Source organism: Chanodichthys erythropterus, chromosome 17 (assembly GCF_024489055.1).
Source record: "Chanodichthys erythropterus isolate Z2021 chromosome 17, ASM2448905v1, whole genome shotgun sequence".
NCBI lineage: Eukaryota > Metazoa > Chordata > Actinopteri > Cypriniformes > Xenocyprididae > Chanodichthys > Chanodichthys erythropterus.
The window spans coordinates 20,883,759-20,909,963 of record NC_090237.1 but is presented as its reverse complement, the minus strand read 5'-3'; the positions used below and the strand labels follow the sequence as shown (position 1 = coordinate 20,909,963).

General features: G+C 36.8%; 3 protein-coding genes across 8 annotated transcripts in view; 1 reads left to right on the top strand and 2 right to left on the bottom strand.

Annotated features, from left to right (window-relative positions):
- The first annotated feature begins 1,749 nt into the window (after nucleotides 1-1,749).
- xaf1 (XIAP associated factor 1) lies at nucleotides 1,750-8,142 on the top strand. Its single transcript, XM_067365529.1, has 8 exons — nucleotides 1,750-1,931; nucleotides 3,565-3,700; nucleotides 3,904-3,960; nucleotides 4,067-4,298; nucleotides 4,404-4,471; nucleotides 4,590-4,811; nucleotides 7,473-7,537; nucleotides 7,613-8,142. The coding sequence occupies exons 1-7, from the start codon at nucleotides 1,897-1,899 to the stop codon at nucleotides 7,509-7,511; spliced, it is 789 nt and encodes a 262-aa protein (XP_067221630.1). The 5' UTR covers nucleotides 1,750-1,896; the 3' UTR covers nucleotides 7,512-7,537; nucleotides 7,613-8,142.
- A 1,418-nt stretch (nucleotides 8,143-9,560) lies between these two features.
- On the bottom strand, nucleotides 9,561-17,666 carry zgc:113149 (uncharacterized protein LOC541363 homolog). Of its 5 annotated transcripts, XR_010892152.1 has the most exons (8): nucleotides 17,556-17,666; nucleotides 15,527-15,762; nucleotides 14,942-15,397; nucleotides 14,790-14,840; nucleotides 12,018-12,564; nucleotides 11,750-11,798; nucleotides 11,350-11,432; nucleotides 9,561-11,226 (listed from the first exon to the last, which is right to left on the bottom strand). XR_010892152.1 is itself a non-coding variant. In XM_067365111.1 (5 exons), exons 2-5 carry the CDS (start codon nucleotides 15,663-15,665, stop codon nucleotides 12,074-12,076), a joined length of 1,137 nt encoding a protein of 378 aa, XP_067221212.1. In that variant the 5' UTR covers nucleotides 15,666-15,762; nucleotides 17,556-17,666; the 3' UTR covers nucleotides 11,272-12,073. The 5 variants fall into 5 exon arrangements, 2 of the variants coding, with proteins under 2 accessions (XP_067221212.1, XP_067221213.1); XR_010892150.1 differs by having other exon boundaries at nucleotides 11,750-12,564; XR_010892151.1 differs by lacking the exon at nucleotides 9,561-11,226 and having other exon boundaries at nucleotides 11,272-11,798.
- A 1,729-nt stretch (nucleotides 17,667-19,395) lies between these two features.
- zgc:101731 (SNARE_SNAP25N and SNARE_SNAP23C domain-containing protein) overlaps nucleotides 19,396-26,205 on the bottom strand; it is a 51,421-nt gene continuing 44,611 nt past the window's right edge. For both annotated transcript variants that reach the window (XM_067366257.1, XM_067366258.1), the window contains 5 exons: nucleotides 23,949-23,997; nucleotides 22,907-23,018; nucleotides 22,232-22,369; nucleotides 19,656-19,800; nucleotides 19,396-19,556 (listed from right to left, as the gene is read on the bottom strand). In XM_067366257.1, coding sequence (XP_067222358.1) covers nucleotides 19,491-19,556; nucleotides 19,656-19,800; nucleotides 22,232-22,369; nucleotides 22,907-23,018; nucleotides 23,949-23,997 — 510 coding nt within the window. In that variant the 3' untranslated portion in view covers nucleotides 19,396-19,490. The remainder of the gene's footprint in view (nucleotides 19,557-19,655; nucleotides 19,801-22,231; nucleotides 22,370-22,906; nucleotides 23,019-23,948; nucleotides 23,998-26,205) is intronic.

Genomic DNA, 26,205 nt, shown 5'->3' with positions numbered 1-26,205 from the left:
TATATTATTGATAAACAATAAATTAATAAATAGGTTAGTTTAATTATATATTAAACTAAAATGCATAAATTAGAAAATTATAACAGTAAATGAACAAAATTAAATTAATGTGCTTATTGTAATGTTTTTTGTAAAGCACTTTGCGTTGAATTTCTTGTATGAAAGGTGCTATACAAATAAAGTTTATTGTTATCATCATCATTATTATTAAAATAGGATAAATGAAAGGTGTATATAAGATGCATAAAATGCATCCTAATAACCATCATAAATTAATTTTATAAACAATCCCAAGGTCACTTTATTGTGAAATATTTGTGACACTGGCCTGCGACACAATAAAACAATATTTAATTTCAAGCATTCTTTCTTGGACTCACAGCTCAGATGTCTCCGATCTGCTCATAAATGCAATCTGATCTAGCGCAATAAAACTCCAAAGAGATCAGAAACTGATAATATAATCACCAAGGAGAAGGAGAAGAGAGATTACAATGTAAGACGAGAACTCCTCACTCTTTGAATGTTGAACTGATGCTAAAACAACCCTGTTATTTGCTTTGAACTGTGCTGGCTGGTCTGACTGGTGCAGCCAGGATTTGTGAACTTTAATATTATGTAACGAGAGGACACTCACTCACACACACACACACACAAACATACAAGAAAACAGGCCTGCAGCGTACAATCCTACCCTAAAATAATTTGCTTGTTTATGTAAAGCGACATCAGGCCAGATTACCCTGGTGGCACCGCTAATGCCGATCACAATTCTGATCAGACATTGCAGGCGACAGCTGACCCACTCAGGCAAAATTAGGGAATGAACCGGTCCGTGTTAAGTCCTCTGTCCACACCCATCTGCGGCAATAGTGAAAATGCGAAACTCAATACCGTAATTACTGTGATTCCCCTGGCGTGACACAGCTGTCCGCTCCTGTGCTGTTTCTGCTGACAAACATCCATTAGCTACTGATGTCTGATGTCTCCGAGGCCTTGATACAAAAGCCTTGTTCAATTATTATGAGAACATTTTTTGAAACTAACAGCTCAATAAAATCTTGAACTACATAGTCAACATAAGTGATCTGCTAATGGGGCCAACAAGGGACATCCATCCAGCAGACTGTCAGACTCCTAATGTTTTACTAAAGTGACAGAATACGTGAGTTGAGCAATAATCATCTTGAGAAGATACAAAGCTGAGCACCATATTAATGCATACACATTGTAAATGAGTAAACTATACCTCACTCAAGTCGGGAAGGTGAAATGAAATGAGGGTAAAGCTTGGATGCAGGCAAACATAAGTCTGAAATTTTCTTTCCTCATCTTCACATATCTTGTTCAGAGATAGCAATATATGACAAATACCACTCTATAAACTACCGTTCAAAAGTTTGGATCAGTGTGTTTTTTAAATGTTTTTGAAAGTCTCTCTTGCTCACCAAGGCTGCATTCATTTGATTAAAATTAAAAGTAATATTGTGAAATATTATTACAAAGCTAAATTAATATATATTTATATATATATATATATATATATATATATATATATATATATATATATATATATATATATATAATGTTCTGTAACTAATTTACAGAAGTTTTACCTGGTTACTGTGGTCTTATTTTAAATACATGTGATTGGCTACTATGCAACAATCACAGGACTGTATCTGTATGCAGGAGCTAGACTACTATGAGACACAATCCAGCCTAAAGATGTCAAGTGAAGTGTTTTTCTCACCACAGCACAAGAAAACAAGTGACTTTTAGCGATAAGATGTTTACGACACCTGTTAAGTTTCGGTTCCACTTTCTTTTCAGAATAAGTGAAATCACCAACCCTAACACAGTAACCAAGTCATCTCTCTCTAGTATAGCCTAACTATGGACACAGAAGAACTGATTTTATGTACTCACTGGTGAGTGTTTTACAATGTAGTTACTGTAAATATATCGCATAAAGATTTTAAGACGTCTATTTATGTTCATTGCCAATGTAAACAAATAGCATCGTATTCGTCGCGTTTTAGACGATAACATTATCACGACCATTTTCTGTTTTTCAACAGTAACAGCATAAAAACGAAAACAAAAAAAACATATTCTACTTATTTACTCGACAATAATGACTATTTCTTTAAGGTGTCGATAACTGTGGCCTAAAACAAAGTGAAACTATTTCCATGGGAGCAGCTATGGCTCACGCGACGTGAATTTGAAGTAAAACTCACTTCATTTCATTTGATTTGGTGAATCATCGATACTGAACAGGATAGATTAGTGAATAATTTTAACACTATTACTTAAACACTAATACGTAAACACATAATTTAGGTAACTTGATATAAGTTAGTTGTGGTGGCAAATTCTAGCATGATCACTCACGATCATGTCCTCCTAAAGCCGACTTACTTTCTTCCTTGGAACACAACATGTGGATTTTGGAAAGATATCCTGGTCACTATTTATCAATAAAATGAATGTGAATGGGAACATAAACGCATAATATAGCCTTTACGTATAATAAGTATGACTCGTGCTCCATTCAAATCTCGTGAAGCTATCGCTTTATGCGAGAAACGGTCGATTTAGGTTATTTACAACTCTTCACCTGTGACCGTGACTGGTTCATTGAGTTAGTGTTGAACTGGAGAACAAACACACAGAGTGTGTGTGTGTGTGTGTGTGTGTGTGTGAACTAGATAAACCTTAAAAACATTTAAACATTTAAAATATCTGACTCAAAGGAATAATTTATTCACGAATTAGACAATCAATTGTTTTCTCATGAACCCAGGAAGGTCCCATGCATAGTTAGCTGTGTGATTTTTTTTCTTTTCTTTTTTTGACACACCCAGTGCCTATTCATTATATTGAAAAAAAGTGACTAGGATTTTGGTTGAACTGTTCTTTTAACCCTAAAATGCATAAAGGGGGTCAAACTGACCCAGCATGCTACGATTTATTAAATATTTTATCGATGAAAACATTTGTTTATTTGATATTCCATGAATTCTTCTAAAAAAGACACATATCTCCATACTATATAGTAGATGAAAAGCAGTAGGCTATATGAAATGAGTAGTATGTCTGAATTCACAGTTCTCATAAAACAGCAGAACATTAAAAGTTATGCTTAGAAAGGTGCAAATCTAATGTGAAATGTTCTGCCTCTGTCTGCAAATTTCATTTTCACGTGCTCTGTGAGAAATGTGGGGAATGAAGTTCAGATTAGATTATACTTTACAGTAGATAGTTTAAGCTGCATTTAAAAAAAATCTTTTTTGTGTATCATATGGTATTTTAATGAATTCAATAATAGGACACCTATTTTTTTATTTTATTATTATTTTTTACATTTATTTTTGAAGGAAACCTTTCATTCCATTGTGGATCATTTTGACCTCCTTTATGCATTCATGTACAGTAGATGTATTTATTTATTTAGCTCATGCATTCTATAGGGTTAAGAAAACAAGTGCATGTGCAATCCCATACCAGCGTTTCCATCCTCAGTCTCTGCAAAGTGTCTGTTTTGATGTTTTTATGCAGCAATAAAGAGGTGGCAAAGGCAAACTATGACCTGCATGAACCACACTGTAAAAGGTTTCTGTGCAAATGCCCGGACTGCAATGACACTGTCCCTCGAGATCAGCTGGAGGAGCATAAAACCGAACAGCACGCACAGGTCACAACCACTCCACTCAACACTGGTTAACACTCTGATCTTTGTTGCTTTTCACAAGCTCTTAGCCCTGTGTGTCACAAAAAAAATGATTTGTGATGCATTTTCCTGCTGAATGTTTTCCACTTCACTTGCTTTTTACTCATCATTGTAATCTCCCACCTCTAAAATACTGTTGTGGGTCTCATTTTCATCATTTCTCACAGGTAAAATGTAAAATGTGCAATAAAAAGATGGAGCGAAGGCATCTGTTAGACCACGAGGTGAATATTTAATCTCACACCTATCTAAACCGATGAGCTCTGGGTGTTTTTTTACTTATTCCTTTGTTGTTTCTGTCTCTCCATGTCTTCTATTTGTGTCTTTCAGAAAGATGAGTGCTCCAAAAGGCCTCAGATCTGTGAGTTTTGTCAGCTCGAGCTTCCTCTGAGCAATCTAATAGAGCACAGAGTGTCCTGTGGGAGTCGCACGGAGCGCTGCTCAGACTGTGGCCTCTATGTCAAAATGATGGACCAGCTAAACCACGCACAGATCTGCTCAACTACCACTCCTACAACATCAAAGGACCGTGTCCCTGAAGATAATGCATCTGACACTGATGGTTAGTTCATCAAGACACATTATGGATATGTAATAGGTCTTAGTATTGCCAAGTTCTGGGTATTTTCATTGTAAAATACTGAATTAGCATATCTGTTGTCTCCAGAGCCGACCATGTTGCAATGTCAGAATTGTCTAAGATACATTCCCTCAGAAAACCTGAAGGAGCACCAGGTAAAATAAATAAGAAAGGTTTTATATATATATATATATATATATATATATATATATATATATACTTATGAAAATCTTTTTTAACACCACAAATCTTTTTATTATTCCTTTTATCTAGCTGAGTTGCAAACAGCGTTTACAGAATACAGACAGCGAGGATGATGACTCAGATGAAAACTTCAAAGCTGGAAATGCCAGTGCTCCAGACGCTGCAGATTTCTCCTTCTCAACATTGCAAAAGACAAAGAGAGATAGAAATATTGACACGGAGCTGGATAAGATAAGCACCTGTCCGCTCTGTCATCTGGCTCTTCCTGTAAAGACACTCGAATGGCATGAGGTACTAGTCACTGTTCTGTACATAAAACTTGTGCAGCCTCAAAAATCTAAACAGTAATTTTGTTGTTGATTTAATAATTACAGTTAACTTTGGATTTATTATACCAAATTGAATACAGTACGGTTCAAAGGTTTGGGGTCAATAAGATGTTTTTGAAAGAAGTCTCTTATGCTCACCAAGGTTGCATTTATTTGATCTAAATACAGTAAAGTAATATTGGGAAATATTATAATTTAAACTAATATATTTCAACATGTTTATTCCTGTGATGCAAAGCTGAATTTTCAGCATCAATACTCCAGTCTTCATCAGTGTCACATGATCCTTCAGAAATCATTCTAATATGATTATTTGGTGTTCAAGAAACATTATTATTATTATTATTATTAAAGCTGCAGTCCATAACTTTTTTTGGTTAAAAATGATCCAAAATCAATTTTTGAGCAAGTACATAACCAGCCAGTGTTCAAAACTGTCTCATTATCTTAGCTCGATTCACAATGGTAAGCTTGTAATAATGTTTTATAATAAGAGCGACATGGTGGATTTCCGCGGGAAATTCGAGCATGCAGCAGTTCGTCTGTGCGTCATTACGTCACGTCCGTAAACAGAAAGAAGGAGTCCAGGCAAGTCGGTTTTATCACATGAGGATGCTGCTGGTAGAGGATCATTTATAGTCTGTTCTCACAGCAGCTGAAATAATTAAACTTATCATTTTGATGGCGGATTGTAATCCAGAAAGGTCCAAATGACAATCATCAGTGATAACTGGAGATTCACCCGTAGTCAGAAAGCAAAAGAATTTGGACCGTGCAGTGGCTACAGAAATTGAAATCACAGGTAACGCTAATATACACATAGTCATAGTAATGCTGATGTTGTTAACATTAACGATTTGAGAACAATATAACAGTAATAATAATTTGCACGGTTTGGCGTGATCCGAGCTTAGCGATCGTTAGATTTAATCATCATTGGCAGCACGATTTATTGTAGGCCTCAGGGACGTGCACAGGAATTTTGAGGGGCAGTTGCTCTGACCTAAAAAAAGGGCACCCCCCCCCCCCAAAAAAAAAAACAAACAAACACACGGTCTATATGGTATAAGCGGAATAATTGACTCCGCTTCGAGTCGTGACCGAATCACCACCTCAGGTGTGCATTATTTTTCTAATAATTCAACGGCCCCTTACTTGAATCACATCTTAAATAGTGTTTTGACATCGCCAACCCAAGTGCATTTTACCTCAAACTTGCGTCTAGTTAACTAGCAATCGCTTCTCGGGTCGACATTAACACACTGACAAAATTATATTCAGAATTAAAAATATTTTTATACCACTTTTTAATGTGTGATTGTGTAAAGGTTTTCACGAGATACCAACCTTTCGCGAACTTGCTTCCAACACTCGTTCTCATGGAGGCGCGGTGTGCACGGAGGGGAGGGGCTGTGCGCGCGCGAGTATGTGAGAGAGACGCGTGAGTGAGAGACGCAGGGAAATGAAATGCAGCTGAACGTTTGCTCTATGAAAGACATTGACAAAGATGAAAACTAAGGACATTTAATCTATAATTTTATTTTATTTTAGTTAGTTTTGCCAAACACACATTACAGTTTTGGTTAGTTATCGTTTTTTTGTAATGCCTCGTTTTTATTTTTATTTCAGTTAACGACGATGTTTTTTCCCACCTAGTTTTCGTTCGTTTTCGTTAACGATTATAACCTTACTCACCTTTCCGACAATGTTAAGTCGTCTCACCCGACAACCGCGACAATCTCCTTCTAGTGCCGCTCATGCAGGCTCAGCTCAGGTGCCGGTCGCGTGCAGCGCTGCAGCCAAGTAAACAGAGTTTGCCCTTCCCCTACTGACTTTCACTTTCGGACGGGTGCCCGAATATGGAAGTGAATGAGGCTTTGCGATTTTTTATTTTTTATCTAGGCCTACGTGAAATTCTGCATCCATTGTACGATTTTTTTTTATTTTTTTCCACCTCGGAAGGGCAACGTAAGTCGAGAAGGGCATATGGGCAGTTGCCTGGGCAACCTGAGCAACCCCCCTGTGCACGTCCCTGGTAGGCCTAATGCTTTTTTCCTCAGTTGGTCAAAACAAAAGTGGCAGAAATGTTACTTACTTGTTCAGATGATATTTTCCAGTGAAAATTCTTATATTGGTCATACTTTCAAGATGTAGCCTAGAATCTGTGATTCTGAAGTGCAGTATCCACACCGGTGCAGTGACTGACAGCAAGCATTAGATTCATCCGCGCTGACGAGCTGTGCCGACGCACAACGCACGTACAGATAACTGTTCCGCATATGACTGCAATTGCAGGTTTCAAACAAGAGATGGCGACAAACAGGAAAAATCGCGGATTGCAGCTTTAATGTTCTGATTAGTATTATTGTTGACTCTGTCGTAGATTTTTTCAGGATTCTTTGATAAACAAAAAGTTCAAAAGAACAGCATTTATTTAAAATAGAATTTTTGGGTAATTTATGACCAATTTATTGTATCATTGCTAAGTAAAAGTGACCCCGAACGTTTCAACAACACTGTAAATGATGTACATTAGAGCCTCTATTGTTAATATAATATATTTACCTATAATTAATTATATATTTATATATGTATTTATATTTTATTTTAATTTTTTTTAAAGAAAAAATGTGAATTATTCAAACATCTAAACCTGGCATGATGGCTGGTGAAAGCAAAGCAAGATATGTAAGTATACAATAATACACCAGTATAACTTTGCAAAATCTATGAATTGTAATAAATGTATGAATTATCTTACAGGGTTGCTGGAAACTGCAAACGTGCCAATCATCACAAATAAAGAAAAATTAAAAATTTAGTTGTGGAAATAACATACTGAGATATATTGAAAAAACAGTAACTAAAAAAGTTGTTGTTACAATGCTTCTGTTAATCACTATTGTCTGATTTTAATATAAAATTTAATTTTAAATTACAGTTCATTTTAATTTAAAAGTGCTTTATTAGGCCCAGTAAAGGCAAAATATTGCAACAAGTTTTTGTTTTGAGTGTGTATACTTTATTTTCTGACTACTGACTATTAACTCTTTTATGGTGCAATTATTTTGCTCTATAATAAATCTGTGTGTTTAAACCTTTCTGCATGTTAAATCTGGACAAACCTCGTGTTAGTTAAAAATAAAGATAACATAAGACAACCAAACTATTTGTGCATGAAAAGATTTTGTGCATAGTATTTTCTAGACTTTAGGTTATTTCACCCTCTCTGCCACCATGCTCATACCTTTGTATAAAATGCCTTGAGGATCCAGCAGACCATCTTCCAGATGAAGGTTATGAAAATCGGGCGAAAAATGGGGAAGTCCACAAGATGGCAGTTTCAGTCAGGATGGCCTTTCCTCAAAATTATTAAAATATCTTACTATATATTACTAAATATATTTATAAAAATTTCTTTTAATGGTCTATTTGTCCAGTTGTAAATTAATTTCTCCCCCCACTTGTTTTTCTGCACTTGGCAACAAAAGTGCAACAGTGACATCTAGTGGATATTTTTGTATTCCTCTGTGAGTGACCAATGTTGAGAGTGCAGATTCAAGAGTAATCATTAGTCAATCTCATAAGCAACTTCAACTTTTTTTTCTTCTCTCATCTGTTGACAAAACAGATTATACAAACTATATAAATAGGCTTTATAAAACTTTTGAATTTTGAAAAAAATTTGTAATTAGATCATATTACATTTTAAAATACATGCAACCAGACTTTATTGATTACATATTCTCACAATGGCAGTAAATCATTCACAATTTATTGATTCTCCCCAATTCTTCTTTTTCATGTTTTAAATTTTCCTTTCTAAAAATCATATTGTTTATATACAATCAGAAAGTCTTCTAGTTTTGTGAAATTGCACACACACAGACACTAGTCTGGAAAAATGAGAGGCCACAAAACATTTGACAACTGGATTTACTTTTAAGGAGTGTTTTCTCAACATTTCAACATTGCACATTGAATCAACTCCTGACAAACACAATTATTACTTGAATTATCACTTATTAAGCCATTTACCATGTATTACTATGTCTTTGGAAGCCATTTGTCTTTCAAATACATTTTTATTATAATTGTTTAATATTTTAAAATTATTTATTTTAATTTTACATATTATTATTTATTTAGCTTTTCATTAAACACACAAACCCCAGTTTGGGGAACCCTGATATAATGTAATATTTAATGCACTTCATGTTGATGATAAAAGAATGGAATGTATTTTCCTTCTCTTTGTGTTTTTATATCAATATGATCCTATTCGGATCAATGTGATAAATGAGTTACAGTCGAACCAAAATTTATTCAGACACCTTGAACATTTCATTCATTAATACAGTTTATTCACTATAGTTTAAAAAAAATAAAATATGACAAGATCTCAGAGTTAAACTGTGATAGAAAAAAATTATCTTAATTATGTCAGATAACACTTAAGCAAAACATGGTAAGGTCAAAGTGTCTGAATAATTTTTGGTCAGTTTTACTGGTAGTCCACTGTATGAAGAATTTTTGGGTATAATATGTCACAGTTTACTTTAATTTGCTATTCTCACTTACATAAATGAACTATAGTGTCCTGCACCCACTAGTAAAAAAATGTAAAATATATATATATATATATATATATATATATATATATATATATATATATATATATATATATATAATTATACATTTCTAGTGTCTTAATAATTTTTGGTTTGACTGTAGGTCAAAAGTAATCTAAAAGTAATCAAAAAGTAGTCAGATTATATTACCTAAAATCTGTAATGTAATGGATTATGTTACTAACTACAATTTTTGTCATGTAATTTGGAATCAGTAACGAACTACAATTTGTAAGTAATCCACCCAGCACTGATCCCCACCTCTCCTGGAAAGGCCGGGCTCCCTGACGGCTGCAAATTGTATGCAGTTTCCCAGAAATCAAGCTAAAGACAGAGAAACACCAGGCATTAAAGTGTATTTTTGGTCAGCCAAGATGCATTTACCGTTTGCACCTGTGTTATGAATGTCTCTTTTGACACCTTCTTTCCTCACAATCTACATCATTTTCACAGGAATAATATGCATATGAAAACTATTTGTGTGTATAGTATTATAATGTTAAAGGTGCTAAAGAGGATGTTTTGTTTTATACATTTTTGCAATATTACTTGAAACTGTCTTTTCTAACTGATAAAAGACTATTATTAGGTGCACTGAAAGTAATAATATTATGCTGCATTCACGCCACCTCGTATTTACCGGAATCTTGAGATAACAACACGTGATGTTATATTCGGAGCTGTTCACGTCCTTTTGGTCCTTGAATTGGGAATAATGCGTTTCCATGGCACCACACTATCAACAGCGGTCAGGTAGTACAGCGGCCATGTGGTACACAGCTTACAAACTGTAATTACGAACTCTACGAGAACGTGAATGCTTTTTACAAGAAGGAATCTCATAAGGCATTACAAGGCCGTGTAAACGCACCTTTAATATACATCATCTGTGCACGAGGTAGGGCCTTAAAAACATCAGCCAATCGTTTACGCGATCATCGCGTAAACAATTGGCCCTCTGGCTTGTCAATCACTGCCATGACGTTCCTTGTGAAAGACGTGCGCGGCTGCGCGCTCCAGTAACTTTCCACACTCCACAGGCGCCGCATGCAATGTTTTTGTCAGGAGACAGGAGTAACAACTGCAGATTATGAGTTACCTGCAGTGAGTCCGACATAATGAATCCACTAACACGACACAGTGAATGCCGGTGGTTCCAATACTCGTGCACAAGTTTTAAGAGGCGTTCCTTTGAAATGAGCTGTGAAGGAGGGGGGTTGTTCTTACGTATGCGCTTATTTCAATAACAGTCTTTGGATTCTCAGTCGACGAAAAGATCCTCTCTATCACCTTTAAATGCTAAATACCGTTATTAAAATTTAAATTAGCTGACTATCTTTTAAGGAGCTACTCTATTTATATACTGGCCAAACTCACAGATTACATGTTACATTATATTATATTATACATAGGCTATTATATTATGTAGTAATATTGTTTAGTAGTAATATATATATATAATATGTAATCCTAATTAAACAAATTTGACATCCTTTTCTCTTCTGACCAATGTAATCAATCTTTCTATATTTTCCCTCTTTTGGAAAGTCGTGGAAAGGCTGCTTCTGAGAAGCCCAGAAATGTGAAAATGGTCCATTGTGTGCAAATGTGGCATTAACTATGTTGTATGGTTAGACATCAGCCTCCATTTCCTGATTATAATTGCTGTGCTATAGCACACAAAAAATTACATGTGGTAGCCAAGACCCATTATCCCACTTTTCTTGATTATCCGTCACACTTAATCTGAAGGGGGAAAACACAAAGCAAAAATCAGTATTTGATGTAATATTTCAAATTATATGTTTTATTTTCATCTTTGACATTGGGTTTTAAAGTAGGAGACATCTTTTATAACAGTGTGCTGACTTTTCATTTCTGGGAGATCAAACACAGGTCCATAGGAGCTACATCTAAGATAATGTGCCTTCAATCGGAATTCAAAATTGCATCTGGAGGGAAAAAAAACAAAACACTAAAAAGGAGTCTTTGGAAATTCAAGTTAAGAGAAACTACTAATAACAGATAATGCACATTGGTTAAAAGATTAAAACATTTACAGCAGGTCTGTTAAGCAATGCTTGAGCCAGAAACTGATTTAAAAGAATATCAGAAGAACAAACCTAAATAAAGAAGATTGCAAAATCAGATTACATAAATTAAAACAAGCCAACTTCATGGCTACTTTGCAATATGTTAAAAAGCACCACAAATATAATTATCTTAAATTACCAGTCAATTTTTAAATACATTTTGCCCATTATATTACCTGTATAACAGCTCACAATTGGTCCAAACAGTCTATGAGACCCAGTCATCTACTGAGAATATATCAGTCAGTACATATGAGGAACTCTACGAAGAACCTATTTCAGCTCCTAATGCTTCTTATTTTGGTTATTACGTTATAAACAGAGAAAACTTTTTAGTCCTGTCAGCTCTGTAACTCTCAATATTTTAGATATTTAAAGATTGCCATATACTCTAGTGTCACAATATCCTCAGCTTATTGTATTTTCTGTGCCATCAGCACTCACTGCTTTTGTAACTTGCTACCAGCTGTAGCTGTCAATTGTGTCGCCGTGTTCAGAAGCTATGGATGTCCGTTGAACTTGTCCTGCAGGAGAGTCAAGGCGTTGGAGGAGAAGTCACGCAGGACGTGGAGTGTTTCACGCTGCATTTGTAAGGTGTCACGTGAAAACTGCTGCTGGGTGTGGACCAATCTCTGCACCGACTCCGCAAGCGACTCCAGCGAGCGAGACAGCGATCCTATCAGCAGTGTGGTGGCCTGCTGTTCCTGCAGGCTGAGTGAGGCACTCTGGGATAAACGTTCCTGCAGACTGCGAGGTTCCACAGAAGCAGGTTGGGGAGGGATTCGAGCAGGAGCTGAACGTGATGATGATGCGGCCACAGAAGGTACAATAAATGTTGCGGTCCTGGCAGCTGAAGGCCCATTAAATGTGTTGTGATTAGGTTTTTCTCGAACTGGGTTCTTCTCAGCAATGGGACGGCTGAGGAATCCAGGGATAACAACAGGATTCGGATTTGGTTGGTTTCCCTTGTCAATAAACTGCATGTTACCACCTGGAAGGAACAGAAACATGTTCATTCTAATATAAGCATTAAAATAAAACTAGAAACAGTTTTTACTTGGATATGCAAAACATTATTACTAATAAGAACGTCCACGATAATGGTATATGAACAATGCACCGTTTAAAAGAAAACTAAAAATGTTTTGTGGTGTGACTAATTTTAAAAAAAAAATATTTTTATTTTTCCCTAATAAAAATAACTCACACAATGACCAAGACCAGACATTATTTCTACAATAAACAAGAACATTAACATTAATTTTACGTTTTCCAAATTTCATAACATTTTAATATTTTTTATTTTTAATAAAAATATTTGTATATTTCATTTTAAATATATTTTAATATTTATATTTTATATATAATATATTTATAAATAAAATTTCATCAAGTTTTTAGGGAATTGCACCACGGATGGCAGATAAAACTTTTTCAAAGGTGCCCTAGAATTAAAAACTGAATTTATCTTGGCATAGTTCAATAACAAGAGTTCAGTACATGGAAAAGACATACACTGAGTTTCAAACTCCATTGTTTCCTCCTTCTTATATAAATCTCATTTGTTTAAAAGACCTCCGGAAAACAGGTGAATCTCAACATAACACCGACTGTTACGTAACAGTCGGGATTATTAATATGTATGACCCCAATATGTGCATATGCCAGCGCATGATCGAGGCATTAGACAAGGGCAGAACGTCTGAATGTGCACAGCTGAATCATCAGACTAGGTAAGCAAGCAAGAACAATAGCGAAAAATGGCAGATGGAGCAATAATAACTGACATGATCCATGATATCATGATATTTTTAGTGATATTTGTAAATTGTCTTTCTAAATGTTTCGTTGGCATGTTGCTAATGTACTGTTAAATGTGGTTAAAGTTACCATCGTTTTATACTGTATTCACGGAGACAAGAGCCGTCGCTATTTTCATTTTTAAACACTTGCAGTCTGTATAATTCATAAACACAACTTCATTCTTTATAAATCTCTCCAACAGTGTAGCATTAGCCGTTAGCCACGAATCACAGCCTCAAACTCATTCAATATCAAATGTAAACACCCAAATAAATACAATACTCACATAATCCGACGCATGCATTCAGCATGCATGACGAACACTTTGTAAAGATCCATTTTGAGGGTTATATTAGCTGTGTAAACTTTGTTTATGCTGTTAAAGGCAAGCGCGAGCTCTGGGGGCGGAGAGCGCACGATTTAAAGGGGCCACAACCTGAAATCGGCTCGTTTCTAATTATGCCCCAAAATAGGCAGTTAAAAAAATGTATTAAAAAAAATCTATGGGGTATTTTGAGCTGAAACTTCACAGACACATTCGGGGGACACCTTAGACTTATATTACATCTTGAGATGTAATTATAGGGTTAGTTCAGCCAAAAATGAAATTTCTGTCATTAATTACTCACCTTCATGCCGTTCCACACCCGTAAGACCTTCGTTCATCTTCTATGAAGATATTTTTGATGAAATCCTAGTGGTCTATTACTCGTCCATAGACAGCAATATAATCAACACTTTCAAGGTCCAGAAAGGTACTAAAGACATCGTTAAAACAGTCATGTGACTGCAGTGGTTCAACCTTAAATGTTATGAAGCGACGAGAATATTTTTGTGCGCAAAAATAAAACAAAAATAACTTTATTCAACAATCTCTTCTCTTCCCTGTCATTATCCTTACGCAGATGATGTGGTAAGCACAGTGAAGTCTTCCGTGTTTACGTCCGAATGCCGGGTCAATATTGGCCAAAGCTGATCATGTGAGCGGTATGACACGTGTGAGCGATGCTGACGCAGGAGCCGACAAGAGTCGGGAGTCGGCATTCTGTCATAGAACCTGGAGGCGCTGGACGTAAACAACGTATGAGAATGACACAGAAGAGAAGATACTGTTGAATAAAGTTGTTATTTTTGTTTTGTTTTTGCGCACAAAAGTATTCTCGTCGCTTCATAACATTAAGGTTGAACCACTGCAGTCACATGACTGTTTTAACAATGTCTTTAGTACCTTTCTGGACCTTGAAAGTGTTGATTATATTGCGGTCTATGGACGAGTCAAAAATATCTTAATTTGTATTCTGAAGATGAACGAAGGTCTTACGGGTGTTTTTTGAAGAAAAAAAAAGACTGTCATGTCATTGACCCATTAAAAGAATCAAGCCATACGGCAAGTAGCTCTGCATTATTACTTACCTTCCTTTTCTGATGTGTCAGTCGGGAGGTCTATGAGAGGCACTGCTGAATCTATCAAAGCAAAAAATAACCAACTTACTATTGTTTAAACATTCATATAAAACATTTAGTAATGAATCACCTTAAGATTACTCACTAAAAAAGGAACTCACCGCTAAACATCATGTGTGTGGGAAGCTCCATATCTACTTTGCCTGGGATACTAGTGTGGAAAGGAGGTGGCATTGGTAAAGCAAACGAATGAGGCCTGCCATTTGCCATGTGTGAGGAGCTATGTGGCAGCTCAGAGAGACCTGGAATGTCATCGTCTTCGTCATCCATCTGGTCATCATTTGCCAAACTGCTCACATTTTTGTTAGGGTTAGACATCTGAAGGATCTGGTGCACCATGGTTTCTATGGGTGACAGCTCTTGCGCGATTTGGGTAGCCGTGGCTCCCGACGCCCTCATGGCAGCCACCCTCCGTTTGGTGTCGCATTTGAGGTCTGCCCATTTCTTGATTACTTCGATAATTTCTCTGTGACACTCACTGACCTCATTGATACGGGCTGTCAGATCCGCCCAAGTGCGGTTTTTCAGATCCTTCGAAATGCCCCGGTTGAATTTCCCTGTTGAAGACATGAGTTTAACATTTAACTATTACCCTTCGTGTATGCAAAGCATAATTTACATACTTTCAAATCGCTGTCATGTCCTATTGCTTTATGCGATAATAAAAATAAAAAGGTATGTCTTACCAACTAGAATATGCCGTTTCTTCTGCACCTCACTGAGCAGCAGTTCAACCTCCTGGAATGTGAACCGTGATTTTCTTTTCTTAAAGCGCATCAAAGCACCTCCTGGCCCTCTGTAAGGGTATGGCAAAAATTCCGACATCCTTCCTCCTTCGAAACCTTTCGTTGTTACCAATCACAACCGAATCAAACAGGGCTTCTAGACAGCATCCATCAGAAGGTTTCCTTCAATTATATGGCTGAAATAACAAACAAAATAATACAATTATTATTTGTCCAAAAGCAGCATCATTTAAAGGATTAGTCCACTTCCAAATACAATTTTCCTGATGATTTACTCAGCCCCGTATCATCCAAGATGTTCAAGTCTTTCTTTTTTCAGTCGAAAAGACATTAAGGTTTTTGATGAAAACATTCCAGAATTATTCTCCTTATAGTGGACTTCAATGGTCTCCAAACGGTTGAAGGTCAAAATGACAGTTTCAGTGCAGCTTCAAAGGGCTTTAAACGATACCAGATGAGGAATAAGGGTCTTATCTAGCAAAACGATCAGTCATTTTCGAAAAAAATACAACTGTATATGCTTTATAAACACAAATTATCAGTTTGCATGTGCTTCCGCTTTCTGTATTCTTCAAAAAGCTTACGCTGTATGTCCTACGCCTTTCCTATTCTAACGAACATGGCGCCAGTTTTGTTTTTTCCGTAAGTAGAAAAGTGAACGCTCGGAAAGTGAAAGCACATGCAAGCCGATCATCTGTTTTATATAAAGCATATACAATTGTATTTTTTTTTTTTTTTCGAAAATAACCAATCGTTTCGCTAGATAGGACCCTTATTCCTCGTCTGGTATCGTTTAAAGCCCTTTGAAGCTGCACTGAAACTGTAATTTTGACCTTCAACCGTCTGGAGGCCATTGAAGTCCACTATATGGAGAAAAATCCTGGAATGTTTTCATCAAAAACCTCCATTTCTTTTTGACTGTAGAAAGAAAGACATGAACATCTTGGATGACATGGAGGTAAGTAAATTATCAGGAAAATTTAATTTGAAAGTGAACTAATCCTTTAACTAATTCATCCTCTTCAAACCACCTTGCAAAGAAGATAATGCCTGTGACAACACAAATTAAATACAACCTCTTCTTTTTTCATTGCACACTCTGTAATATATATATATATGTATATATGTGTGTGTGTGTGTGTGTGTATATATACACACACATATAATATTATACATACATATACACATACATGTCTATATAATACTAATGTAATATATCATTTATTATCTGCCCTTTGAAGTGCAGAACACAAGCAACATCCAACACTTACTAAATCAGTGAAATTGTATATATATATATATATATATATATATATATATATATATATATATATATATGTGTGTGTGTGTGTGTGTGTGTGTGTGTGTGTGTGTGTGTGTGTGTGTGTGTGTGTGAGAATTTACTATCCCTCTGATTTATTATGTGATGACTGTTGCTTGTGTTCTGCTCTTTAAAAGGACAGAACAGCCACAGACAGAGATTATTTGGGAAAAGCACAGATCCACATTTTTCTAGGATCCTTTTACTTTAAATTAACTGTTACAACTAATTGCGGCGTGATCTCACACCGCCTCGCCGGTGTGCCCATATGCTTCCTGCTTCTTTGTTGTTGTCCTGCCTAATCGTCAGAGAGCAATAGGAACAGAGAGACTCGAGCGAACGCCATCACGGACACACGGCGTAGACCTCGAGCGTTCAAATCTGACATTTCTCAAATACCTCGCGTACAATATTCGCTCATACACGCAAAGATAGATTCAGTTCTCGTAATAAGCATACATTCCGCCTGGAAACGCAAACGGATTTGTATTTTGTTTGTTGCTAGCCTACCGAGTAGGAAAATGGACTACGCACGCATTTCGTAGACGTATTTACGAACGATTTTTGCGTCAAATCTACACTGCGTACATCAGGGCGGCGATAAACTTTATTGCTATTGATATTAGTGATAGATTGAGTGGTAATTACCTACGGTGCGGTCGAATGTGTCCTAGGATTTGTCGGTGTAGTCTTGCCCGATAAACTTCGTAGGCAGTGATCCCCTGCGTCGCGCAGACTCAGCTCTACGTGTTTTTCCCCCTCCACAACGATAGTTCGCCAACATTCTATAGTAATCCTGCCCTGTGCCTGTGTGGAAGCATTCCTGACTATACATGAATCCCTGTGGCCCAGTCTAAGCATGTTCAAAAGTACATTTAAGTCGCCTTTTGTACACATACAAGTTGAATAGTTCGCGTAAAATATTTGTGGATTTTCTACGCTTTTTTTCATACTCTGATATAGGCTATTTAGTGGTATTTGGTAACTTTAATTTTTTTTTTTTTTTAATATATAAAATTATTCTTATTTTTTTCTGGTTGTGCCCAGCTCTAAAATATTCGGCTCGATATATAATCAGATAGATATTGCTCTTTGTGAGTGGGAAATGTTTAAAAAAAAAAAATCCTCGATTTCCTGTAAACGTCATGGGAATATTTCGATCAAAATGCGTCGAGTTGAAATAAACTCTATTAAGAAAAGAGATAGTAGGCTATAAATTCACATATTAGGCTATAAATTCACATATTTGTGCTAGTAACAGTATATTTATGTTTACTAAAGAGAATGTAAACAACTAGGGTTAAAAAATGGGCAAAATAAGATGGATAGCAACGCAGTTTGGTGAATGCAACCGTTCATAACGGGCTTTTCTTCCTAGTAACAAATGCTGGAATTAATTTAGATCTTAATACAGCTGGAGCAATTAAAGTAGATACAATGTATTGTGTTGCATCTCTTTCTTCTGTGGTCCTCAGGTCGTAATCGATGTGCTTGAGTAGCCTGTCATGTGAATATGTAAAGCAGACGTTTGGAAGGGAACAAAATGAAATTAAATATTTGATATATTTTTTAAATACAATCATTTAAACAGTTGACTGATGATGTGGCCATGCAATAACACGCCACCATTTTGAGGTTTTTTCTCAGACTTATTGGGGAGTGGCATTGTAATTGCCTGCAGCAACCGGTAGGTGGGTGTAGTGAGAGTTCCTCAAATATGACTGCATGAGTCTGGGGAAAAAAGCTACGTTGAGATGTCTCACGGCTTAAAGGGATAGTTCACCCAAAATGAAATTTTGTCATTTACTCACCTCGTTTGCCGAATCAAAATGACTCTATTGGATCATAGAAGGAGATTAGTTAGGATAATGTTAGTAATTAACTAGTTTCATTGTGTATATAAAATGATAAAATCAAAGTGAATGGTGACTGAGGCAAGTCCCTAACATCATCTTTGTGTTCCACAGAAAAGTTAAAGGTTTGAAACAAAACTAAATAAAGAAATAAATATAGCATTGAAATGAATGTCAGTTTCGTTTTATTTTTAGTAGTCTATTGTTTTAATTTAAAAATAATGCAAATAATCATTTTAAGTATTTAAAGAACCTAAGCAAGTGGCCCATATAGCAGAAAAATGTTTGGACATCAGGAAAAGCACCCTACAAATTTTGATTTATGGATTTATTTTTAAAAAAGGTTACTCAAAGTTACATACTTTACCAAAACAACTTTAAGACACTGAATAGTGAGCTGTTATCACCCATGACAAGTGTTCAGAAGGCTTAAAAAACAAAATAGCAGTCTAAAACATTTTATGTACAATACATGCTTAAATTACAAATACAGCACAGACTAGTGACAGTATATTTACATTCATTCCATTTTTCATTAACATAAATTGTAGAGCTATTTTAGAGCATTTTTGTTTGAACAAAATAATATTAATTTACCGTCACATCAGTAGGCAAAAGTTCCATAAATAGTCATTTAAAAGATGGATAGCCTAATAATTTGTGTCATTATGCGTCCACATTTTCCTACAGAGAACTGTAAACATGTTTAACAAAGGAAAATCCCATGTTTTTATCTTGCTATTAGCTTTGTGGCCCTCTGATTGGCCTCATTGATGCGGGATTCATTGACCATGGCCTGCAAAAAACAGAATCAAAGAACAAGGAATGATTAATATAAATTGGTTCAGCTGCTCTTTGTAGAACAGACATCTCTGAACCCTTTCCAAACACTGACCTTGCTCTGTATGCGTTCAATCTGGACATTCTGAGTGTCGATTTCATTGCCCATGTCAAGTGCCATGCTTCTGAGGTTGCCAAGGATACTGCCGACCTGGGCCAAGTTTTCCTCCATTTCATCCTCCTTTGCATCGTTTGTCACTCTGTCAAACAGAATTGCACACAAATAGTCAAAGACATGCTGCCAACTGGCTACATACATATATAACTGGCTACAATACATATACTAATATATATAATATATATATATATATATATATATATATATATATATATATATATATATATATATATATACACAGTATTGAGGAAAATTACTTTTAAAATGTAACTAATTAAGTTACTTTGTTACATTATATAAGTAATCTTGCATTACTTTTGCATTACTTTTTCTCACCTGGGCTAGATGAATAGAACAAAAGTTCTATTTTTGGCAAATGTAAATGTAAAGGCCCTTTCACACCAAAAGTGAAATAACGAAGGTGAAAAATACTTAATAAAAAAAAAGTACAAAATAGCAGTAAAAAAAAAAAAAAATGTGAAACACACACACATACTTAAAGTTTGGGGAGGTAAAATACATAAAAATAATAAAATATATATATTTTTTTAATAAAAAATAAATAAGTTCAGTATCATTACTCCAGTCTTCAGTATCACATGATCCTTCAGAAATCATTCTAATATTCTGATTTGGTGTTCAAGAAACATCTGTTAAAATGACCAATGTTGAAAACAGATGTGCAGCTTTATATTTTTGTGAAAACTGATACTTTTTTCCACATTCTTGGATGAATAGAAGTTCATTTTAAATTTAACATTTCAAATTTTTTATTATAATATAAATCTTACTGTCACTTTTAATCAATTTGTTGCATTTTTACAGAACAAATCTATTGATCACTTTAGAAAAATCCTACTGACCCTAAACTTTTATTATATATTATTTATTATATATATATATATACAGTGCTCAACGTAAATGAGTTAAGCCCCTTTAAAAAGTAACATTTTAAACAATATCTCAATGAACACAAAAACAATTTCCATAATATTGACAAGACTAAAATTTAATATAACATCAGTTTAACTTTTAACATGAAAGTAAGGATAATAAAATAACTTAGAGAACAAAATCAGTTTTACTTAAATTAGGGTGATGCAAAAACTACTACATCTAGTACTTTGTATGGCCTCCATGATTAATGACAGCACAAAGTCTTCTAGACATGGAATGAACAAGTTTGCAATATTTTGCAACATCTATCTTTTTCCATTCTTCAAGAGTGATGCTCATCTGGTCTCCTCAGAATTCCCCATAGGTGTTCGATTGGGTTCAGATCAGGAGCCACTGAATCACTTTCACCCCGTTCTTCTTCAGAAATGTGTTTAGGATCATTATCATGTTGGAAAAGTGCACGACGACCAAGGGCACGGAGTGATGGTAGCATCTTCTCTTTCAGTATAGAGCAGTACATCTGTGAATTCATGAGGCCATCAATGAAATGCAGCTCGACACCAGCCGCACTCATGCAGCCCCACATAAGGACACTGCCACCACCATGTTTCACTGTAGGCACCATGCGTTTGTCTTTGTATTCCTCACCTTTGCGACGCCATACAGTTTTGAAGCCATCAGTTCCAAAAACATTTCTTTTGGTCTCATCACTCCAGAGTATAGAGTCAAAGTAGTCTTCATCTTTGTCAGCATGGGCCCTGGCAAACTCTAGGTCTGCTTTTTTGTGCCTGAGCTTTAGGAGAGGCTTCTTTTGTGGACGGCACCCATGCATGTCTTTCCTCTTCAGTGTACGCCATATTGTGTCAAAGGAAATAGTCACCCCAGTTTGGCTTTCTACTTCTTTAGATAACTGCAGTGAACTTGCATGCTGGTTTTCTTTAACCCTTCTCAACAGAAGACGCTCCTGTCAAGGTGTTAACTTCCGTAGATGACCAGGACGTCTCTGTGAGATGATTGCAGTTCCATCTTTTATAAATTTTTGTACAACGTTTGCTACAGTATTCTGACTGATAAGTAAAGCTTTGCTGATCTTCTTGTAGCCTTCACCTTTCTGGTGTAAAGAAATTATTTTCTTTCTCAGGTCTTGTGACATTTCTCTTCCATGTGGTGCCATTGCTGACAGCATGAAATGTGAAGGGGTTTTAACATCCTTTTATAGTCAACTGTCTGCTGGACACCCGTGTAATGAATAATTAGACTCACCTGTGGTTGAATTCTTGTTAAATTAGACATTTGTAGTCTAAATTTAACTTTGCTTCAGAGACTTTCAGTGGGGTGTACTCATTTTTGCATCACCCTAATTTGAGTAAAACTGAAAATTTTGTTCTCTAAGTTATATTACTTTTATGTTATAAATTAAACAGATGTTATATAAAACTTAGTCTTGTCAACATTTTGGAAATGGTTTTTTCGTTCATTGAGATATTGTTTAAAATGTTACTTTTCAAAAGGGGTGTGCTCATTTACGCTAATCACTGTATACCCAACAATTATAAATATACCCACCAAACCGCTTATTTATATATTTGAGAAAGAAATGGCAAAAGTCCTGACACCTTCTAATATATCCACCGCTCATAGTCATCTTCTCTCTCTCATCCACCACTCGAGAGGAGGGCTGGCTAGACACCACCCCATCTTGATTATTACCCCACACCTTCTTATAAGCCCCACTTGCTTCAAAGTCCTTTAATCTGTGAGAAACCATATGACAAAGACACAACATTAACAAAATTAGTAATTTCTGTTGTCAAGAACCTAAACCTTAAGAAATGATATGTGAAATTTAGGCAGTAATTGCCTAAATTATTTGTACTGACTCTAAAAACACAGTTGGTGTTGCATCTGTTTTGAATGAACCACACAAAAATCACAGTGCATCTTATTTGGTTAGAGTTGGTCATGAGTTTCATGAGTTCAGTGGTAAAGACCAGTGAGGGTACATATTTTTAACATTAAAAATGTTTAGTTAACATTCCTTATTTGGGTGATTTACTATATATATATATATATATATATATATATATATATATATATATATATATATATATATATATATATATATATATATATATATATATATATATATTATACACAAAAGACAATCTAACTGATTTACCGTGATTTCTTGAGTTCACACATGCAATCACTGACTTAAAATGACACAAATGAGGTATGCAAAGTTTTCATGCAAGCACACTAGAAGCCGAGCCCCTCCAAACATCACATACTTATCACAGGAGCACAGACCGCAGCATTTGCCCAGATCTGTAAGGTTTTTCTCAGCTTCCTTCATGTCCTGGTTGATCTGGTCCAGCCCTTCCTCAATCCGCTCCAGTTGCTCTGGATGACGGAAGGTAGGATCACAGAGTATGGAGGTTTCAGGGGTTAACGTATGGGGACGAGATAAAAAAAAAACACAACAGTTGTCTCAGCAAGAAGCGACACACACCCATAAGCGACTAAACAACTATGGCAGCTCTAGCCCAAAATGACCAGTGAAATGGATATATGAACTTAAACATGACTAAGAGACATTAGGATTACGACTAAAAACAGTCAACTGTGTTTGTTGTGTGAGCACGGGTTGCACAACTTTTAAGTTCATTTCAAATGTTTACATGGGGTACTGCATGAACATCTGCTCACAAAACAGCCAAAAAAAGACAAATACGAAGCAACGTCAAAGCAGGAGAGGTTATCCAATGGAACAGAGTCATGGGCAGAGAGGTGACATCATTGACTGCCAAAATCCAGCCATGGCTCAGGTGTCTGGAAGGAGACCTACTTTGTACATGGCCAGATGCACAGACCACAACACCTGGCCATGTCAGTGAGATTTTTCTCAGCCTCCTTCATGTCCTTGTTGATCTGATCCAAGCCCTCTTCTATGCGGTCCAGTTGTTCTGCCCATGCGGGGGAGATGGGGGAGGGCATGGGTGGCAGCAGGAAGGGGATTGAAAGGGGTAGAAATATGCGAGCATGCACACACAAACACATATAGGGTACATATTTCCATATGCACATATATGGCTGTATTTATATATTTTTGTAAAGGACGAGTAAATAACAAAAGATTAAGAACACATTGTCTATACTCCCACATCTTGTGCATATTCATTATCATTAGCATACAGATAATAGCTACCTACAGATGCAACAGATGATTCATGAACAACTAATGATTAATTTGCAAGTAATTAGTTCATTATTTAGCTGCTGTATATTTGATCTTTATTTAACTACAGAGTGTATGAAGATAGCTCATTATACCTCCCTGCTCGTCCAGCATAACAAGCGTCCTGATCCCTGCATCTTTACTCTGTTGAAGAATTGCAAAAATAATTCAGTACAAAAGGATATTGACAGTTTTCTTATATCTAATATCTTTATATACACTTTTTTCATTTATATATAATTAGTACACTAATTCATACACTTAACTTAAAATTTTCATGAAACATTTTTATTAGTGTAAACTTAGCTAGCTATAACAAGCTAATTCAGAAAATGCTAACTTGCTAATTTGCTAACATGTTAACAGTAGCATGGTGTAACACTTGTTGAATGAGTAAAGCAATATAAATCATTTAACATACTTGCTCTCAAATTGTTGCATGCACCACTTGTCACCATGATGGTAACTCTCCAAAACCCCACATTAACAGAAATTCTTCTAAATTAGCATGACAAAACATAAATCACTACTAAATGTCCCACTTAAAGGTGCAATACGTAAGATTTTTGCAGTAAAATATCTAAAAACCACTAGGCCAGTGTTTTATATTTTGTTCACTTGAGTACTTATAATATCCCAAATGTTTCCAACTATTTGTAAATCGTGAGAAAATTGTGTCATACCCGTTACCTTCGGTTTCCAGTTTTATTTTGTAGAAACCATGGAAACACCACAGATGCTTTATTATTTACATGTTTTAATAGACAAGGGAACAACTGTTTTGATAGACAGAAAACTAATTATTGTTATATACGCACCCTATTACGCACCCTATTATGTATTATCCTATTACGCACCTAAAAAAAGCTGCTGAAGCGTGCGCGCAGCAAAGTCTCGCGTCATGAAGCCTCTCGCGATGCGAAGCAGTATCGACTGGTCTGAACCACTCACGTGATTCACTTAGAGAACTGAAGCAGTTGCTGCTTCGGACGTCATCGGTCACGTGTGTTTTTCCGCACCAAAGCAAGCTCCGAAGCAGTAGTTCATGAAAAATGCTGCTCCAAGTTCGAAGCTTGTGTCGGAGCATCGGTGTCAGACGGTCATCACTACCGCTGGACTTCCACAAAAAGAAAATGGGTATCTTCCTTGTTCCTGTGCCCTCAAAGAGCCGCAGACTTAAGGTCTCGGCAGAGGACCGCCTCTGGACTGCCAGACAGGACGGCCGCCCACTGGAGAGTTATGTGGAGGAATTCGCCGAACTTTCTAGTAAGGTGAACTGGCCAGATGCAATTTTAACACCTGTTTTCTGAGGGGTCTGGACGAGGACACGATCCGTTATCTTGAACCTGAGTGTCTCATTTCCCTAGTCGAGTCTATTAATCTGATTCTCTTAAATGGTTGCGAGTTCGAAATTGAAGAGGTTCAAAGAAGATTGGGTTCCCTCAGAAATACGGTTGGCCTGGCCAGTTCACCAGCCACCAATTTCCTCCACCTACCACTCCAGTGGGCATTCTCCGTGGCTCCTGCCTGATCCTACGCCCAAGCCGTCCAAGAGGAAGTCCTCCAAAAGGTCCAGGCAGCCTAAGAGAGTGGTCGCTACCTCACCTGAGCCTCCTATGAAGCCTGCACCCGAGCCTGAAACGCCCACTCCAGTACCCATGGGGCTTCTCATTGAGTATGAGGGGATGTCTTGGATTCCGTCTCCAGAGCCCGCTCCAGCCATCCACAATCCTGCTTTTGTTCTCCATAAGCAAGTTCCAGCCTTCCACGGGCATGGTCCAGCCTTCCACAAGCATGGTCCAGCCTTCCACGAGCCCGTTCCAGCAGCCGACGAGCCCTCTCTAGCAACCTGCAAGCTTGCCACTCCGGCCCTCGACAAGCCCTCTCCAGACCTTGACGAGCCAGCTCCAGCTCTCTAACACGAGCCAGTCCACGAATCCCTTCCTACCACCAGGGATTTCCCCAAGAAAATTTTTTGGGGGGGCCCCATGTACCCGTGGGAGGGGAACCCATGGGCGGGGTTTCGGCATTGCCATTGCGTGCTATGGCTCCAGACCCGCCATGGCCGCCCACGGACCCTGACCCGCCATGGCTGCCTGAACTCCTGGACCCGTCCTGGAGACCTTCAGGGTGCCCACCCCCCTCCCCAGTTGTTCCATCTATGGCGTGAGGCCGTGCCTACCAGAAGGGGAGGTAATGTCACAGTTCCCTCTGTGACAAATTGTTTGTCGCTGTAATCTTTAATCAATCTGAAAAGTTACTTCCGGTCTGGAATGGTGTTCCTTCTCTGATGACGTCAGTTTGACGGCTTGGGTTGAAAACGCTTAAACCACTCCCTTCCAACTGTTAATC

Excerpts from the sequence above, each read along its gene's own strand:
- xaf1 (XM_067365529.1), top strand. The coding sequence starts at position 1,897 with ATGGACACAGAAGAACTGATTTTATGTACTCACTG. Across the intron at positions 3,701-3,903 it reads AAACCGAACAGCACGCACAG|GTAAAATGTAAAATGTGCAA; the intron begins GTCACAACCACT and ends CATTTCTCACAG. Across the intron at positions 4,812-7,472 it reads AGACACTCGAATGGCATGAG|AAAAAATGTGAATTATTCAA; the intron begins GTACTAGTCACT and ends TTTTTTTTAAAG.
- zgc:113149 (XM_067365111.1), bottom strand. The coding sequence starts at position 15,665 with ATGTCGGAATTTTTGCCATACCCTTACAGAGGGCCAGGAGGTGCTTTG. Across the intron at positions 15,398-15,526 it reads GAAACGGCATATTCTAGTTG|GGAAATTCAACCGGGGCATT; the intron begins GTAAGACATACC and ends TGTCTTCAACAG. Across the intron at positions 14,841-14,941 it reads CACACACATGATGTTTAGCG|ATTCAGCAGTGCCTCTCATA; the intron begins GTGAGTTCCTTT and ends TTGCTTTGATAG.